The sequence below is a fragment of the Haplochromis burtoni genome, unplaced genomic scaffold (assembly GCF_018398535.1).
Source record: "Haplochromis burtoni strain Fernald_Lab_line unplaced genomic scaffold, NCSU_Asbu1 Contig_632, whole genome shotgun sequence".
NCBI lineage: Eukaryota > Metazoa > Chordata > Actinopteri > Cichliformes > Cichlidae > Haplochromis > Haplochromis burtoni.
The window spans coordinates 86,163-105,192 of NW_024582993.1; the positions used below are offsets into that span (position 1 = coordinate 86,163).

General features: G+C 40.4%; 1 protein-coding gene across 2 annotated transcripts; it reads right to left on the reverse strand.

Moving 5' to 3' along the window:
- Window positions 1–10,485: 10,485 nt before the first annotated feature.
- On the reverse strand, window positions 10,486–18,178 carry prkab1a (protein kinase, AMP-activated, beta 1 non-catalytic subunit, a). Of its 2 annotated transcripts, none has more exons than XM_005948961.2 (8): window positions 18,048–18,178; window positions 16,532–16,714; window positions 16,236–16,405; window positions 15,890–15,983; window positions 15,196–15,310; window positions 14,823–14,956; window positions 14,562–14,630; window positions 10,486–11,287 (listed from the first exon to the last, which is right to left on the reverse strand). In XM_005948961.2, exons 2-8 carry the CDS (start codon window positions 16,679–16,681, stop codon window positions 11,210–11,212), a joined length of 810 nt encoding a protein of 269 aa, XP_005949023.1. In that variant the 5' UTR covers window positions 16,682–16,714; window positions 18,048–18,178; the 3' UTR covers window positions 10,486–11,209. The 2 variants fall into 2 exon arrangements, with proteins under 2 accessions (XP_005949023.1, XP_005949022.1); XM_005948960.2 differs by having other exon boundaries at window positions 16,532–16,735.
- Between the last annotated feature and the right edge of the window lie 852 nt (window positions 18,179–19,030).

Consider the following 19,030-nt stretch of genomic DNA (forward strand, 5'->3'; position numbering starts at 1 on the left):
AAACACAACGGAAATAAGAAAAACAACAACAGAAATAGGAAAAAACACAACGGATATAGGAAAAACTACAACGGAAATAGGAAAAAAGATCCGACAGACCAGTTGCAGGAAGCAAAATAAGCTCCGGACCCCACGTGACTACCAGCTGTCAGGTGACCATTTTGGCAGCAACATGAACAGCGCCATTGTAAGCGGCACTGCAGAAACTTTTCAGCCATCGGAGTATTCATCCCACTTTAATTCACATGACATCGAGTTGTATATCAAAAAAAATAAATAGGTTAAATATTACCGACCCGTATAATGCTCCTGGCATGCTTTTCAAAAGTATTTCAGCATCCCAGATCTATGCCATCCGGACATATATAACTTATAAACTTCCCATCGCACTACTCGGGGGACTCTTTAAAAGCCTACAAAAGCCTGGAGGGTTACAAATGGACCCAATCTGGCTTTGTAACAAACATTCGGCTGTGGAATCTTCAAGCAAAAAAAATTCTTCATCATCACTGGAAAGGTAAGTGTCATATTATCCCAGGCAGTGTAACGTTAGCATTGTTAGCGTTGTCCTTTGTTTACATTAGCTTTGCTCAAACGCGTCTGGTTGTCAGTAGCCATTTTGTGTTTTTGGTGTACTTAACCAAGATTTTTAACATTTGTAATTGTATTTATAGGTTCAACATTCCCAAAGGCTAAATGACCCACAGTTGAAGCCATGGGTAGTAGTGAGAAAAGACGGGGTTGTCTTGGGAGCACACTGTAACTGCACAGCTGGCCTTGGTGAGAGCTGCTCACATGTGTCAGCTGTGTTGTTCAGCACATGGCAGCATACCAGTGGAAAAAAAAGAAGAGATAGCTGTTACATCTAAGAAGTGCAAGTGGGTCATCCTAAGTGAGGAGTCTTTAAAGAAAGCGGAGTATCAGCAATGCAATTACATAATTTTTAACAACTCTAAACAAAATAAAAAAGAGAAATCTGCAAAAGATCATCCTGGCCTCTGAGCTTTCCCACCTCTCCTACCTCTGACTGCTGCTGAGCAAGACCAACTGTATCACAACCTCTCCCAATGTCGCACACAAGAGGGAAAGATCATCAAACCCTAAATTAAAATTCTAAATTAATGCTATTTTTGTTATTTATATAATTCAGCGTTTTATATTGCACCTTACCACTGAAGCAAGTGGCTAGTTTGTAGAATTTTGTTCACTGACACAGGCAATAAAACCTTTTTCTGATTTTGGTTCTGATCTGTATCTGTTAATCAAGAATATGAAACGTGGTTAGTAGAAATCATTTAGATGGATGTGAAGAACAAAAAATAGTGAGCCCAGGTGACGTCTGCTATTCTCTTATTCTGATATCTGTAAGTAAGAAAGCTTTCCTTCAAAAGTCAAGTCACAATAAAGAAACAAAGTGAGAGCTATAATGTGTATTTGTTGGTTGAGCACATCAGTCACATCATTTTCATTTACATCACTGGAAGGGCACCACAGATTCACCAAAGCAGCTAATAAAGCATAATGAAATACAATTTTGCCTCTTTCTTGTGAGATTCTATAATAGAACGAAACAGTAATGCCAGTTATAAATAAAGACAATAAATTGAATGAATTACGAAACACTTATTTCTATTACAGCTCAAAATATTGTGTAATACTACAACCTGAAATGACAAATAGATTGCGTTGGCCTGTACAGGAGATAAAGAAAAAAAATTTAACAACAGCTGTGAAATGGAATAGTCCAAATCACCAAAGTAAACTGGACCTGGGCTTGTTGCAGGGATCTGAAGTTACTAAACATTTTGTGAGTGTATGCACTCACACTTAGGACCATATAATAATAATAAATATGTCCGTGATGAAAGTTGTTCAGCACGCTAACGTCCTTAGTCCACTCTGTATGCTAGTATAGGTCTAACCGTTTCACTCCTTTGATTTTTTTCCTCGTACTTTTTTTTTTTTTCTTTTTGTCAAGTCTGTCTTTGTACAGACCTGCCGTGTTCTCCGTCATTTTGTACATAACTGTTTTTGGGGCAAATAAAATGCAAGTAGGGATTAAAACTGCAGAATTAATGATTACCGGTGCTGGAAATGCTAGCGCTTGATGCAGTCTTTTGATTTTGCTGCCACTCATGCCCACAATGCAATGCGCGAAAGTCATGTGGTCTGTCAATCTCTGTTTGCTCTATCCATTGTAGCTTTGCTTTCTGTCTTCTGTTGAACACATCCAGTCTTATTTTTCTTCTCCTCTTCTCTGGAGATAGAACATAGTTGAAAAAAGCTGGAATAAAGTCCGGACTCAATGGATTATCGCTCTTTCTGCCTAAAAAATAAACATAAACATTTCAGTATTTCTACTTTAGAGCTTGCTAACTTAGAAAGCACGACAGAAAGGCCACGATGCATGCAACTATGTGGTTTTGCACTCATCAGAAACCACAATGATAGTCTAGTAAAAAATGAAAATTCTTATGTTAGAAAGCTTGTATTTGGTAACTTACCCGATATGAAATGATCGCTGCACAAGCGGAATCCGACGGCTGGAGTCCCATCTTTCAGTCTTGTTTTGTTTACTCCTGGCTCTTTTAATAGCGCTAATCAATTTAGCTCGCCTTTCCGCATCTTTGGGAATGCGCTAAAACGACGGACCTTTCTTTTTTCTTCATCTATTTGTACAACCTGGAGCGCAACAGTTATTGACCACGGTTAGCCTCCTTCACCGTGGCAGTCAGCCGATTGCTTCCGAAATGGGGGAGGACCTGTGTGACATCATCCCCCGGAGCTCTGGGAGACACTTAAAAGAAGTGGAGGATCTATCGGTTTTGTGAGGGGTAAGTGTGTTAGACCTAACTATTAGCCTAAAAGCCATCATCAGTATTATACGAATCATGATAAAACACGCCTACCATGTTTTGGGTTCCTGAAACTAGTCCATCGGGTTTTTGTCTCCCCAGAAACACTTCCGTTGTGTTTTTTCCTATTTGTTGTTCTTTTTTCCTATTTCCGTTGTCGTTTTTGCTATATCCGTTGTATGTTTTCCTATTTCCATTGTCGTTTTCCTTATTTCCGTTGTGTTTTGTGTGCTTTTGTAGCGTTTTTCTTATTGCTGGTGTTTTCTGAAGTTGCAGTCGATTTGGCCTCTCAGGGCCACCGTATAAAACAGTAAATGAGAGCAGGAACACAGATTCTGCACAAAGACGTAAACACAAAACGCGGACCCAACGCATCCGAATCAGTGAGATGTCGCCTTTCTCACCCGACGGCACGGACACGGAAACGCCGTCGGGGCTGAAAGCCGACAGCTTTTGAAGCGTCGGCAGGTGCTTTGTGTTTTCGTCTTTTTTGCGCTAGATTCTGAAGCTGCAGGTTTTCTCTCTCTCCAAACAATATTGACTGAACCAGCAGCCAAAGACCATCCAAATTACGCTGCACGTTTCGCTTTACATAAACATTGTCACGTATTTCCTCTTACTTTTGCTGTTTTGCTTCCACCACGATAAAATCACACTTCATGTAGAGCTCTCTCTAAATCGATAATCAAAACCCACCCCTACTTCTTACCCATCAGTCTACGGTGTCGGCCGCTGTTTTTTTTTTTACTTACTTCCAACAAGAAAGCCTCATTTCTGCTGTTCAATACTGAACAAATTGAAACTTCTTATGCAAAATGCTTACGTGTGTCTCTAATCAAACCTCTGTAACTTTGCTCTGCTTCACTTTGTTATTGTAGCGGGTCAGGGCTGTTTGGGGTTTTGTTTTGACAGCTATGTTCTGTTGTTCCAGGCGGCAGCGTTATGTTGCCATGGTTACAGGTGATGCTTTCTCTCTGCAACTGTGTGTTTCTGGGTGGAGAGAGCGCCTTTTTTGGTTGTTACGCTAGAGCTGCGCCAAGCGGTTGTGTTAACGTAGAGTGTCAAGGGACTCTACCTGAGCTGCTGTGTTGAGGACCAGCCCTGCCAGGCCCTGGTGGACACGGGGTCTACCATTTCCCTAATACGACCTGGTGTGATCCCTGGAACGTCCGGGCCGCTTGTGATGGGTTGGTCGCCCACCGACACCCAGCTGATGACTGTGATAGGGGAGAGAACTGACATGCGGGGGAAGAAACCGTTGCGGATCCGAGTGAAGGATCTGGAGCTGGTGCACGACTTCTGGCTCCATGACATCCAAGACCAGTGCATCATCGGCCTTGATCTGCTGACCCGCTGGGGGGCCTGCATTGACACCGCGAAGCTGGCTATCACTCTTGGTACAGAGACTCTGGCCCTCCAGTGCGGTCAAAAGCAGGGAACGGAGGGGACCAGAGACCGACAAGCCGGGCTTCAGGCAGCTGCCGCTCAACAGACTTCGGACGCCGGTGGCACTGGGCCATCTCTACTCGCCTCAGCCCCAGCCTCTAGGCCCGACAAACCTCCCTCGACCGAGACAACCCAAGCTGCTGATGACCTGTGGCAGCGCAGCAGCGTAGGACCAGCGGCATCGGTTGAGGTGCCTCCTGGACGAGAATGTGGACATCATTGCCGCTAGTGACGAAGACTGCAGGCAGACGCGGCTGGTTCAGCGCACCATCGACATCGGCTCTGCTCAACCCATGTGTCTGCACCCACACCGGCTGCCCCCCTCGAAACGACAGGAGGAGCGGGGCCAGGAGGCACTGGGCGTGGCTACTGCTCAGGCCACAGCCAGCGGAGGGGGATGGCTCCCGTTGACCACGCAGCAGCTGAAGTGTGAGCAGGAGGCTGACGCGACATTGGTTCAGGTGGGGGCCTGGCTGGAGGCGGTGTAACGCCCAGGCTGGACGGGGGTGTCTGGACAGGGGCCCGAAGTGAAGGCCTACTACTCCCAGTACAACAATCTGGAGACCCACGACGGCCTCCTATACCGGAGATGGTGGGCCCCCGGTCAGGGCAAGGGTCTCCTGCAGCTGTTGGTGCCTCGGTTGCGGCAGTCGCAGGTGCTCGAGCTTGTCCACGGCTCGGTGGGGGCTGGCCACTATGGGAATGCCAAAACTCTCCGCCGTCTCAGGGAAGGTTCTACTGGCCTGGTTGTCGACGGGATGTGGAACTTCATGTGCACTGCTGTGACACCTGCACGGCACGGAAGGGCCCCACTCAATGCTCCACTGCCCCCCTGCAGCAGCACCAGGCGGGGGGCCCGATGGAGAGAGTGGGAGTAGACGTCCTAGGGCCTTTCCCCGTCACCGAGGCAGGGAACCGGCGTGGTGTGTTGGTGGCCATGGACTGCTACAGGAGGTGGAGGGAGCGGCTGCGGGAGGTTCATGACCACATCCCCCAGGCCAGCGCTGGAGTTCGACTGAAAGGAGCCTGCATCACCAGGTGCCGAGGCGGAGCTTTCGTGCCTGGCGACAAGGTTTGGGTGTACTGCCCGGTTCAGAAGAGAGGAGTGTCCCCCAAGCTCTGCAGTCATTGGCAAGGGCCGGCGGAGGTCGTGGAGCGTCTAACAGAAGTGGTGTACCGGGTCCGCATGGTGGTGTTGCATCAGGACACACTCTCACCGTACCGATCGCTCGCTCCAGCAGCTTCGGGGCAGGGGATGCTGGTGGCACCCCATGTTCTGATCCGAGTGACTCTTCCTTCGCCAGTTGAGATCGGTCGGTGGGCCGAAATAAGACACATGGACATTTGCAGGAATTCGTGTTGGGTAATGGGGTTGTCGGGGACAACTGACCCCTTAGGTGGGGGCTATGTAGCGGGTCAGGGCTGTTTGGGGTTTTGTTTTGACAGCTATGTTCTGTTGTTCCAGGCGGCAGCGTTATGTTGCCATGGTTACAGGTAACGCTGTCTCTCTGCAACTGTGTGTTTCTGGATGGAGAGAGCGCCTTTTTTGGTTGTTACGCTAGAGCTGCGCCGAGCAGTTGTGTTAGCGTTGTGTGTTCATCTGTTAAATGATAATAAACGGCTGTGCTCGATGGCTAACACTGCAGGAAGCAAGACTAGACGTTACCTCTGTCTCCTCCTTGTCTGAGCTCGCCACAATATTTTTAAGGTCATATACTATAAAAACCCAGACCAGGAAAACCTCCTTCATGTTTTTCTGTGTTTTACCCTCAGTTACTTCGACACAAAGGAATCTGCTGTGATGCTTACATCTTTGATAAAGCCTCGCAAGTGTCAGCTTTCTTTTAATAGATACAAAAATATAGATATGTACTGATAAGTGATCAGAATTATAATATTTCTGACTGTCTGAGTCAAAAATTTCCCCGATTCAAATCGAATCGATCGAATCATGGATCGAATCTATTCGGGACCATGTGAATCTGAATCGAAAAGATTCTAGAAATCAGTGACGATACCCAGCCCTAGTTATTACCCATACAGTATGAAAGATAATGTCACAGCTAGCCAATGTAAAATACTTATTTATTAGTCACTTTTTAAAAATAATTACATAACAATTATAAAGTAAAAAATAAAAAATAAAAAAAATAAAACATGACATACAGTAGATAACAAATGATGTACAGACCACTGAGTTTCAATGCAAAGTGCATTAACAGAACAATCTGTAGTGGAGAAAGCAGGAAACAGCATGTTTCAGAATTCATAACAGCAGTATTTATTTTTTGAAGAGGGGCCATATAGGATTTTTAGGATATATTTAAAGAGTAGATGTTGATGAATATAATATTTCATGTTAAAACTTTAAAAATGTACCATATGGTTGGAACACAGGTTTTTGCCGATATTTTACACAGGTATAAAACAGCTTTCAGTATCATTCTCCATGCAGGTGTATGACTTTAAGGTGTCCTCTGAAAATGACAAATAAAATACTTTCCCAATTCTGCAGGGGCCCTAATATGACTGGAATGCAATATGCACTTTATAAAGAATGACTGTGTAATGACTGCACAAAGGTCAGTCAGTTACTGAAGGTTCAGCTCTAATGATCAAAATGGCTGCAGTCATGTTATAAATTAAAACATGACACAATATATAAATTTTAAAAACATATTCTTTAATAAATACCTTTCTTAGAATGAAAAAAAGTGCTTAAAAGGTTTGCAAATTGCAATGATTAAAATGACTACGTGAAATGGATTTATATGTCTAGCATGGTAACATCCCACAATCACCTTTATGTCAGTCCTGACAGCAAAATTAACATGAACAAATGTGACTTCGTCAAAATCAAAATAATCAGAGTCATATTTTTATGGTGATATCATGCACAGACACAAAAATTATAAAATAAAATGATGTTGGTTCAATTCACACAGCTTTAAAAAAAAATTTCAGTCCTTGACGCCCTATCAAATCAACACAACACACAGAGCAGAAAAGCTTACACATTATAACCACAAATTTCAGGAGCAGTTGTTTAAAATCAACAAAATAATGGATCTGAAACATTATTTGAAGGAAACTGGTGCTCACAATGATCTATGCCACATCAGCTAAACCAGTAGGGAGCAACTACCTGGTGTCACTCTTGATAAAGTACATCAGTAAAAGAAGGATGTGTGCGATGGCACCTATATAAATCTACACAGATGCATACATTAGTTTATTTGGAGTACATGCCCTAAATGAAAGGCTTATTCGCTCTCTTTTTTTTCTTTTTAACTCTTGTCTAACTTTTGACTGGAATGGTCATAACCACAGCTAAGACTAGTTTTCACAACAAAACAATGTAGGAATACATATTGGTGAATAGTTGACAAAACTTATTTAATGTGCTCAGTATGATCATCACTAAATAAATAAACAACAACATAACACAAAAACAGTTAAGCTACCACAGTGCATTTTGTCTTTCTTTGACCTCAACATTTACATTCTTCATTGTGCCGCTGTGGTTTTCTCAGCCACGAGAAAGACAAAAGCAGCGCGTACTTATCTGAGGTCTTTCAATGAGGTTTTCTCAGCATTAGTAATCATTTTGAGTCCTTACATTTTTATCTGTTTTAATTACAAACGTGTTCATGTTCTACCACATTCTGCTAAGAAAAGATAAAGTTGAGCACTGCAAAGGGCAGTCACTGGAACAAATAGAGGCAGATTAAGTGGGAATGGAGTGACATTACCATACTAAAGAGATGCACTGTAACTGGTAATACAAATTGTGTGCATAATCTCAGAGTTGCTCACCTCTTATAATGTTTAGGTTAATCTATAACTGTCATGCAGGTTACAAGAATTTACTGAGCCAGTATTTTCAGTCACAATATAGACATGGGTGCCATCACTTTGGGCATCACTCAATGCCACTGTATATGCACTTGCCTTAATCATTCCCTTACAACCTTTGAAAAACCAAAATGTACCAAATAAAAAGGGGAAAATTACATTACACATTAGATCTTGACGAATTAAGTATTCAAGTAAAACAATCTTTACTGACATACATTGTGTAGTTTTTTTCAGAACAAAACAACCTAACAACAATCAGTAAAAACCAAACTCATTAACCCTCTGGGGGCTGGATTCAAAAATCACAGCAAAGATCATAGTTACAATCATTCAAGTGTTCCCTTAATTGTCTTAGCACTATCCGGTTGTTCAGTCTGACGTCACTAGCCGTGTCTGGGTCTAAACTCCGCTGCAGGTCCATATATCAAACGATCACTATGGCATTACTGAGAGTTGAAAAACTGTCTAAAGTCTTTCATCTTTAATAAAATGATCAGCGTTCTGCTCTACCAGGTGTAACAATTGAGTTTAACATCCAGGCATCCATGAAAACGGAATTTATGACATTTAACGGAGTTAGAAGTTAGCAGGGAGTTAGCTCGCTAGCTTCTATCTAAATACAATATAGCATGTCCTGACTGCGGGGTTTTGGAAACAAATTAAAACGTACAGCTCTGTTATCACTTCCAGCATAAATGAAGACAGAAAACTAAACAGCAGTGACGTTTGTAGGGTTACTGAAGTTGGGCTAGCTGGTATATAATGATGTGCTACGTGACCGCTAGCGACACAGCTATGTTAGCATAATATAAACAAGCTAACTTTTTTTCCACTCGATAAAAGTTAACGTGAGTGTTCTCGGTGGTCAGGAACAAATGTAATCGCATGGCAGGATGCTGTAAAAGGACCAAACTTCAGCCAGGAGAACAACTGAGATAATCCATCCACAATACGAGGTTAGTCATTCATATACTGCTGCATGGGCTGGGCTGTAGTTACATCCTAAGGTTTTAAAAACTGAGCTTAAATAAATGATTAGGGTAATAAAAGCCGAGGGAGGTCAACAGTGATCACTGACTGTTTTAGGAGCTTTTTGAGATCAAATAGAAGAAAATACATAACATTAAACATGTTAACAACACAAAAGCCATATTAAACGCAGACTACTTTAGACCCGGAAGTAGGATTCGTCGCGTCATCACTGAACAACCGGATATAGTATATATAAATTAGTAGTCATTTTGGTACTTAACAATATTTAATAAACTAATAAATACAACATTAAGAAATTAATGAAAAATAATTTACCACATTTCCTTCATTTTAGCAAAGTGTGAGAGAAGCTGTGCTTTTCTCTTTGCTGCTTTACTGTGAAATTGTTTTTAATTAATTAGAGCACAACTTTTCATTTTATTAAAATGCACTAAAAGCTTTGCAGCATGTGACGTTAACAAACAAAATGCCAAAAGACAAGCTGGCACAGACAGCACCGTCAACTGTCATCAGCTGACTTTGCCAAATCAAAACTAATACACAGAGCACTGCAAACAAACCAACCAAGCAAACCTACTGGTGTAGGAATCATGAAATGCCTCCACTTACCCTTTACTGCTGGCTCCCTGCATGCTTTGTTAGTTCTTGCTATTAAAATGAAGCTATAGTGGGTGTTGGTGGCCAAAGATTGTATATTAAAGGGGCGATCGTGGCTCAAGAGTTGGGAGTTCGCCTTGTAATCGGAAGGTTGCCGGTTCGAGCCCCGGCTCGGACAGTCTCGGTCTTGTGTCCTTGGGCAAGACACTTCACCCGTTGCCTACTGGTGGTGGTCAGAGGGCCCGGTGGCGCCAGTGTCCGGCAGCCTCGCCTCTGTCAGTGCGCCCCAGGGTGGCTGTGGCTACAATGTAGCTTGCCATCACCAGTGTGTGAATGTGTGCGTGAATGGGTGGATGACTGGATATGTAAAGCGCTTTGGGGTCCTTAGGGACTAGTAAAGCGCTATATAAATACAGGCCATTTACCATTTACCATAAAAGCAGTAGTGCTTTAAACCTGTAATCTTTCCAGCACGGGAAAAGCCCACTCATTGCAAAAAAGAAATCAGATTTTATGGAAGTAAAATAACCCTACTTTTCTACTGACTTATGACCACCGTAAACACTTTACTAATGAGTTTATGCTTTCAGTCATATTATGTAATAATAAATTATGTTCACTTTGGAAACTGCAGTCGCATTCAGGGTAAAACTAGGGAAAAAGCAGGTTACTGCATAATTCCTGTGATGCTTTACTTGACTAAGTGTCACAACCACCACTCGTTTGCCAGAAAAAAAAAAAAAAAAAAAAAAAGAAAAGAAAAAGAAATAATACTCGAAGTACCCAACATCAGGCTTCAAAACAGGTGCCCAAAAACCACGATGTTCTATATAATTGTGTGAATGTGTGAATGACTGAATGTAGTGTAAAGCGCTTTGGGGTCCTTAAGGATTAGAAAAGCGCTATACAAATGCAGGCAGGCCATTTTACTATAGTCTATGTTACGTATTAAATATTCCTATAGTAAACAGAGTAACACAGAACTGAAGTGAACACAGTGACCCCATTTACCCACCAATCCAATCCAGCTATTAGTTAGTTGCGCTGATATATGACACAAAAATCAGATGTGATGTACTGCATGGGAAAAGCAGCATCATCACTTAAACTGCCTTTTACAGCAGGCTTCCTTTAAAATAACTCTTTTCTGTCTGTTTTTCAGTAAGTGGCTGTCTAACTGAATCATTTGTTATTTGTATGTATTGCTTTTAGTGTATTACTGTAAAGCAATTACTATAACCCTCAGTCCAAATTTTTTTCTGGGAATCAAGTCAACATTTTACAAACTTAATTTGTTCCCTCGTGCTTATTCAAGGCTGCTTCTTTTGGTCAGAATGGATCTAACTGGTGAAACCTGGAAGGAATATACACTAGATTTTTTTTTGAAAAAAGTGTGGCTAGCATTTTGTACACTCGGTGTACAGTTAACAACAGCTCCAAATATAGAAAAGAATGCTTCATCAGATGGGCTTATAAAGCAAGGTGGTGACATATTTCTTCTTATAGCGATGTGTTGCACTGAGTACCATCACTCCGTCCTGTGACAGAAAGACATAACACACAGGAAAAGTCAATTTAAAACCTCACGCAATGCATGCTTTCAACTAGGATGGAAACAGTAGCATCAGTCTTACCATGTACAGTTCCACCATGCTATAAGCCAGTATGGTTAAACTGTAATTGGTAGGGCTATGGCTTTTTTAAGACACACATGAAACCAGAATTGCAGCATCATGGTTGCAGGCCTCCTCCTACCAGTCAAGTAGCAGTTCACACCCAAGTCTGTTCAGACTCGCATATAAATGTAGATAAAGAAAAAAAAATGAAGAAAATACTGGCAACCGCCAGCCTCCTGGTAGACACATCTATGGTATTGATTTCAAAATCCTACGTCACCTTGTTCTGAAGTTTCTCGTATTAACAGTGTTGGGTTTATCTTCGCACAAACCCCGCTGGAAACGCGAGACCAACAACTGCACGACAAACAAGGCAAGAAGGTACTGTCCGTGTTTGTGGCTTGCAAGGGAAGTCAGCCAAAGTTGAGGAAAAGATTCCTTCACCTGAACTCAACCAACTTCAACCGATTCCTTCGCTAGAGCCCTTTTTATTGTCAGCAAGCAATTCATTCATGAATATGCAATTACAAATACACGTTATATCATACCGTTCACGGTAATACTGGTGTAATTTTGGGCAACGATAGGAAAATGAAATATCGCGATAGAATATGGGTAAAACGCGTATGCGCAGTGTCTATGTTTACATACGCACATGGTGGCGATGCAGAATGAGAAGAGCGAAAGCGGATCGTTGAATGAAGCAGATGAACCAGAACTGGTTTGTAAAAATGCTGCAACTTCAGTGGTGTGGAACTGGTTTAGCTTTCGTCCGTCAGATACACAACAAAGCACTATTTTTAGTAGAGCATGCTAGCGGGTCGTCGTTATTATCGTGTTGTTTGGAAAATACAGCACACTTAAAATCAATCCTTTGATTTTTCTGAAAATCAACAGAGCCCCTTATAATCCCGTGTGCCTTATGTATGAATTCTGGTTGTGTTTACTGACCTTGAAACGATTTTATGTGGTACACGGCGCTCAAAAATCTGTCAAATGTTTCAGTACGACTTTGCTAAGCTACGAACCCGCACCGCTTGATGGATTGTCGGAGCATTACGGCTATCGTAGTCAGGAGCCTCACGGAGTGATACGTACTGCGCTTCAACATAATATTACCGTATTATGTGTATAACCTCTTTTTAAGTTTTGTGGATATTATACATGGTTATGCTGAGGATATGTCGGCCAATTTCCACTGGAAATGCCTTTTGGTTAAACTGTCAGCAGGAAATTTACACTGTTACATTTTTATATAACTTTAATGCACATAAAAAACAGCTGCTTGTTTAAGTGAAAATACATTGATGGGGTTTTTTGCACTAATAAAGTTGTGGAGTTGTAAAGTATTTTGTCTAGTGTCAATTATATCGTCAGTTATATCGTCAGTTATATCGTTATCGCAAATTTTCAAATGTATATCGTGATAAATATTTTCGGTCATATCACCCTGCTCTACTAATAAGGATATGATTTTTATCAGCACACAGATGATTATATATTTCTAAGCATAAATGATTATATGTTTCTAAGCAGAAATGACAATATAGAAAATATCACCCTTACAAACAGGACTTTCAGAAAACATGACCTCTGACCTTTAAGTTGAGGTCATGTTTTCTGAAAGTCCTGTTCAGAAAACTTTTAGTAAATACACTTTTGGCATCAATTTGAAGGTGATGCGTCACCTTCTTCTCAAGTTATCACATTCACAAACTTGAAAGGGTGCCCATGGTGGGAGTCCTTCATCAAATCACCTCTTCAATAAACTCTGACATGAAGTGACATTATTTTGAAGCATTAGATTAATAATATACATTATAAATAAAATATATCAATTAAATTGTATTACTATTGAAATGTGTCAGATATATATAGTAAATATATATATTTTTTATATATTTAAAAGAAATTTATAAAAATAAAAGCTTGCTTTTTTTCTTTTTTTCTTTCCACAGGCCAGTAACACTGAGTCACTGACCTGGGATTGTTAGGCTGCAGACTGAATTATCCTAAACATTAACTATTAACATTAATTACTAACATCTACACTATCAGAGTGTCTGTTTGTGCAGCAGGAAACGTGGCCTCAAACCTCAGTTCTGAGAATGGTGATATGCTCACTTTTCTTCATTGCAGCCACCACATGCTCCTTTAAAGGTTACGGACACACACGATAACTCATCCACTAGCACATTTAAACACACAGACACACATGGAGGTGCACAAAACACACACATAAACACACTACCTCATCCAGGAGAAGCAATACTGTCAGAACTTTTCTTTTTGCCTCCTAACGTAACAAAGACTTCCAAGAAGACCAAGTAAAGGCTATTTTATATTATGCCTGATTTTTGTTTGACATTGCTGTACTATTTATTGTTGCATTTGATTTCAACATCTCATGAATACAATGAAAGGGTTTATTTGTTAGTTAAGTTTTAAGCTATTAAAAGCACTGCAATTTCTAGAATTGAACTGTCTGAACAGTTTGTTTTAAAGAACCTATTAAAGGACAGAAGTATTTTTTAAATCAGATTACTCAACCAAACATAAGACATAATGAAATAATGTGATCCATATTCAAGATTGTGACTTAGCAGCATTACTAATATATCAACAGTCATTAAGAAGATGAGAAATTACAATTAGTAAAGTTTCAACAGAGCCACTTAGATTGTCCCCAAAATGCAAGTTTTTCTCACAGGTCACACTAGTGAACATAAAGTCATTCAAAAATGTGTTTAAGCTAAATACAGCAACATTTTATCTGCTTCATGTACAACTACTTAACTACATTACAAGAGAAACCAAATGGAAAAAAGTGAATATCTGACCACCCACTACCTGAAATGGAAAATACACATAGTTGTTTTCCACTCCTTTTTTTTTTGTTGACATGCAGACATTTGCTGTGGCTATCTTGAAATGCAAGTAAAGTTTGTTTTTCCTGTCAGAGAGTTGAAAGAAGGAGAATTATCTGTCCTTCATCTGTTCTTCTGTCCCATTTATCAGCCTTTTTGGCAATGCATAGATTCAATCTGCTGTGCCAACAACGTGCAAGCTTGCTAAAAGCAAAAGCATCAGCAGCGCACACTTTCTGTTAAAATGCTTACAAAGCCGATCAAGTTTTCTCACACGCTACCGAAAAACATCAAACACAAAAATCTTAAAAGTCACCCTGAAACCTTACCTTAATGGAAAGTGCATAGAGGTGGTTGAGCATGACATGGTTGGGTTCTGGGAGCAGTGCAGGGTCACACTGAAACAATGACAAACAAAACAACAACATTTAAAATAAATGATCTGTATTATTTATTCTTGTGGATGCATTTTTTTTTTCACAATTTTGTTGTACGTGTACAATGACAATAAAGGGCTATTCTATTTTTATGAAATGCAGGCAGGGGAAAGTGGGAATAAGCCAAATTCATCTCAGAATACAGCTACTTACAGAAATCCCAGTGTCTTTGTTAAGGATGACCTGTAGAAGGTGAGGTGGAAGAATGGGTGGAGATTTTAACTTCTCTTCCTGTTTAGGGACATAAGCATCCTGATGATATGGCCCAGGAGGAGAGCTAGAAAGGTCTGAGGGGGGGGAAAAGGGGGGGGAAACAGTATGACAAGAACATTAAATTATTTTCAAACCTATAGATTTTAACAGCAATGTTGAAATCCATTAAAAAAGGCAGGAACAAAAAAAGTTGGTCTTTAAAATGAATGAAGATTCTTTTTGAACACTTTTATACCCCTGCTTTCCAGACATGTAGTCTGGATCAGTAAATGTTTAAAAAAAGCACAGATAAACAGTGGCTGTCAGCACTCACCTGACATGTCAGAGCATTTCTGCGAATCCACCATTAGCGCATCAAAAACCTCAAAGTCAGTCTTCTTTACCTGAATGATATTGTTGACTGTGCCTAGCTGACTGGTTACAACAGGCTGTTAGGAAACAGGAGACAATAAAACTCACAAATAAAGCTCAAAAGTATAGACCAAAAAGACATAATTTATATAATAGCAGGCCAGTGTTTGCTTTCACAAGCATCATGATGTGAAGCAAACCACTTAAGCCTCTTAAACTAATGTCCACTCATGACTACTCTACCTCTAGTCATGGCCCTCCACTGCACCATTTGTCCTGATTACCATATGTGTGTGCTAATATTTTATACACTTGTTACTATATTTCTGAAGAGAGAAAAAAAGATGTTTATTGTTAAAGCATGACATCAGATAAGGTGACTCAGATACATGCCTGCAGTCAGTCATGAAGCCAGCTCATCATAACCTACACTAGTGGCCTTAATACACTCACAAGTTATTACTCATAATGTAATGATAATATTAATGCATTAGTGAATATATGCTTTTGTCTACCCAGACTTTACAGGAATGGCAGAGCTGCAGTGCCTTTAAAAACTGAAACTGCTGCAGATTTTGTGTTGAGGTCTAGGTAAGTAAAGTAAAATATGCTTGTTTGACAACAGGTCATAAATGACTGTGAGAGTAACGGCTTACCTCAGCTGGGTCGTGGGTCCACTGACCATCCACGTAAAATTTGTACTGATGCTCCCCCTCAGGTAGATCGACAATTGCCACAAAGGTGTTCTGACTTTGATAGATCACAAACAAAAGAAAAGAAAACATTTGGCACACAGGTAAGTTAAACCAGCCATTTACAAAGAAGAAGAACTCACATGTACCTATAATACATAGATTTGCCTTCTTGGCTTGTTCTAGTAAACCTTTCTCATATGCAAATAGGAATAAAAGAAATCTGTTAAAACTCGAGTTTAAATCTCAAAAGATAAACAGCCAGAAATTCAACCTGAAAAACATGTTCAGATTTATAACATGCTCTCACCTTCTAATAAGGGGAATTTTGTTGGTCCAGTTGTTGAAGGATCCAGAGAGGTAGACCTCCTTTCCATCTCCTTTCCAGCGAAAGACTGTCGGCCGTTCCAGAGTTGGTGCTTTGTCATCTGATTCTAAGTCTTGCTGCCAAGCAAGGAACTCCTCTTTTTCTAAGGGTGCCTTAAATGCACATCATACACAAGAATATTATTTATCAACAAGGATTAGAGTTTGAAGAGATCTACAGGGCCAAGAAGGCTATAAATTCTACCTGATATGCACCTCTAAGAGAGCAGCCCAATTTACCTTTATGTCCTCTCCATGAAAAATATCAGCATCCTCTGGGCTATCCATGAGGATTTTTGGCCTCTCGCCCTCTTTGATACCTCGGCTGTCCCTCCGCTGCGCCTTCTCTCCGTGGCCCATTGCAGCCCTCTCACTGCTTGTATTCCCCATGGCTTTGTCTTCTTGCAGGCTGTTACAAGGTCACTGCAAGTAGAGTTGATTCAGCTGTGTAAAGAAAGCCGTAAAGTCAGAAGAGACTACATAACACCTTACAGATTTATTTATAACTGCTAAAGGCTTACTGGTTAAAATGTTGCTTTTTAGGCCTGCAACTCTCAAAAGAGACATTTTAGGTACCAATGCTATTTATAGTGACTTCTGCAGTAGAACAAGCTGAATCATGTGGGCAGACTACAACTTTTCCATTTCTAAGTGTATCATACTGAACAACTATGAGTTCCTTTATTGACTCCAAAACAATCCCTGGGACGTTAATACCAGATATCTTGTATATGTTTCAGTGTCAACTGTCTTGTTATGTTAGTTTAAATGTGAACCAAATAAAACACGTCTTTCAGCATGATACCTATTTCCTCTAAAGGATGGGTGTATTTGTTTGAGTATACCATTCTCTCTGGAATACATTTACATTACTGCAGGTCATTTATAGGCCTATAAATATAACGCGGTTCCTTACACTTTTAGCTTACACTCAGTTATTTGCAATATAAAAATACAATTACAGAACAAAAACAATTTTCTAGCCAACACTCTGACCACACTTTGTTGTTCTTTTACTTATAGAACAATATCACGGAATCTGCACTGCCTGCTCTGTCAGTACACACAAGTAAAGGTAAGACAACCTTTTTAAAAGAACAGCAGAAACCATAGTTACAGTAATGGATTACTTATTATTGACCTCATAATGTTATACAATGAAATAAAACTCTACCTGAAACACTCCCACAAGTGACACTGGAGGTTTTAAAGTCAAATGATGTTTTACTGTTATGATATCTGCCAGTTTATTTTACTTTAGAAAAAGTATGAAACTGTATTTGGAAATACCACTGAATGGGAGTGTTACTGGAATATTCTAGTACCCTGCAACATGAAAACATTCCCATTTCAGTTTCCTTAGAATAACTTGGCTATTTTTGGTTATATGATGATATTTATGGAAGACGATGTCAAACAGGTGTGTACATGTATGCGCAGCGTGTTTAGATCTTATCAGCACTGTGTTTACATACTAGCATCAAAGGTTGTGACATGCCTGCGGTTATGTTAGCTCATCTTAACGTCTAAGCTCCATTCCAACTTCCTGTGGCCTCATACTCTAAATTATACCAAATAAACACGAGGCTGTTGTAAGACACATGAAATAGAAGCTATGAAATACAGCGTTACTAAGGCTAACATTGGGTAACCTACTAGCATATGTAGCCCAAATATGCTATCTGCTTCGACTTAAAAGGTGACACCAACTAATGAATACAAACACCGACAAGAAACGTAGGGTTGTTTTGTTTACCTGAGAAACGTTTGCCGTCGTAGATATCGATGTCGACCTGTCAACTACCTTCCATCCCGCACGAAAACAAAAACATTTGATCCTTCTAGCAGAATCCGGCCCATGCGCATGCGCACTTCATCCAAATGCAAAATATTAATGCACCCTGACCTCGTGAAAAGCAAAATATTATCCGTCACTACTACCGTCGTTTATTGTTTCATAAACTACTCTTATCCATAATAAATCTTTTGGTTTAATGTTCGACTATTATAACCTTTTACAATTTAATTCTCTATAATGACAGACGTAATGTCACGTACTCAACACTAGATGGAAGAGTGGGTCAAGTAGCCTGCAATGTGGGTCAGTACAATGGATATAGAGTTGTGTTTAATGAGCCAATAGAAGCATGAGACTTTTTTTCTTTAATACAGTTTAATGAAAATGTGCAACATTTGCTATATTTAAAATGCATATAGCAATCCTTCAAATCCATAGAAAAACACTTCTTTCAGCTTTGATGATCCGCAGACTACCTGCCTCCAACTTGACCTATCCCTGGCATCCTTTGATATGACAACCCTCTGCATAGTCACCTTCACTACATCCATGAATCTTCTCTGTGGTCTTCCTCTTTTCCTCTGGCTTGGCAGCTGCATATTTAACATCATTTGCCTATTATATTCTCATATCCCTCCTGTGCACATATCCAAACACAGACTAAGCCTGAACTGTACTCATTTCTAATCCTTTCCATTCTGGCCACTCCAAATGGAAATCTTATCATCTTCAACTCTGCCAAGTCCAGCTTTGCCTCCTGTCTTTTTGTCAGTATCATAATCCCCAATCCATACATAAACATAAATATAGATGCAGATATGTTAATAGGTCTAAATATGATATGCTTATACATTGTGTTTCATACCACCAGTTAGGCTAATGATGTCTTGCAGCCAGTGACAGTGCTTTGGGAAAATTTAGACTGCTGGTATAACAATAAC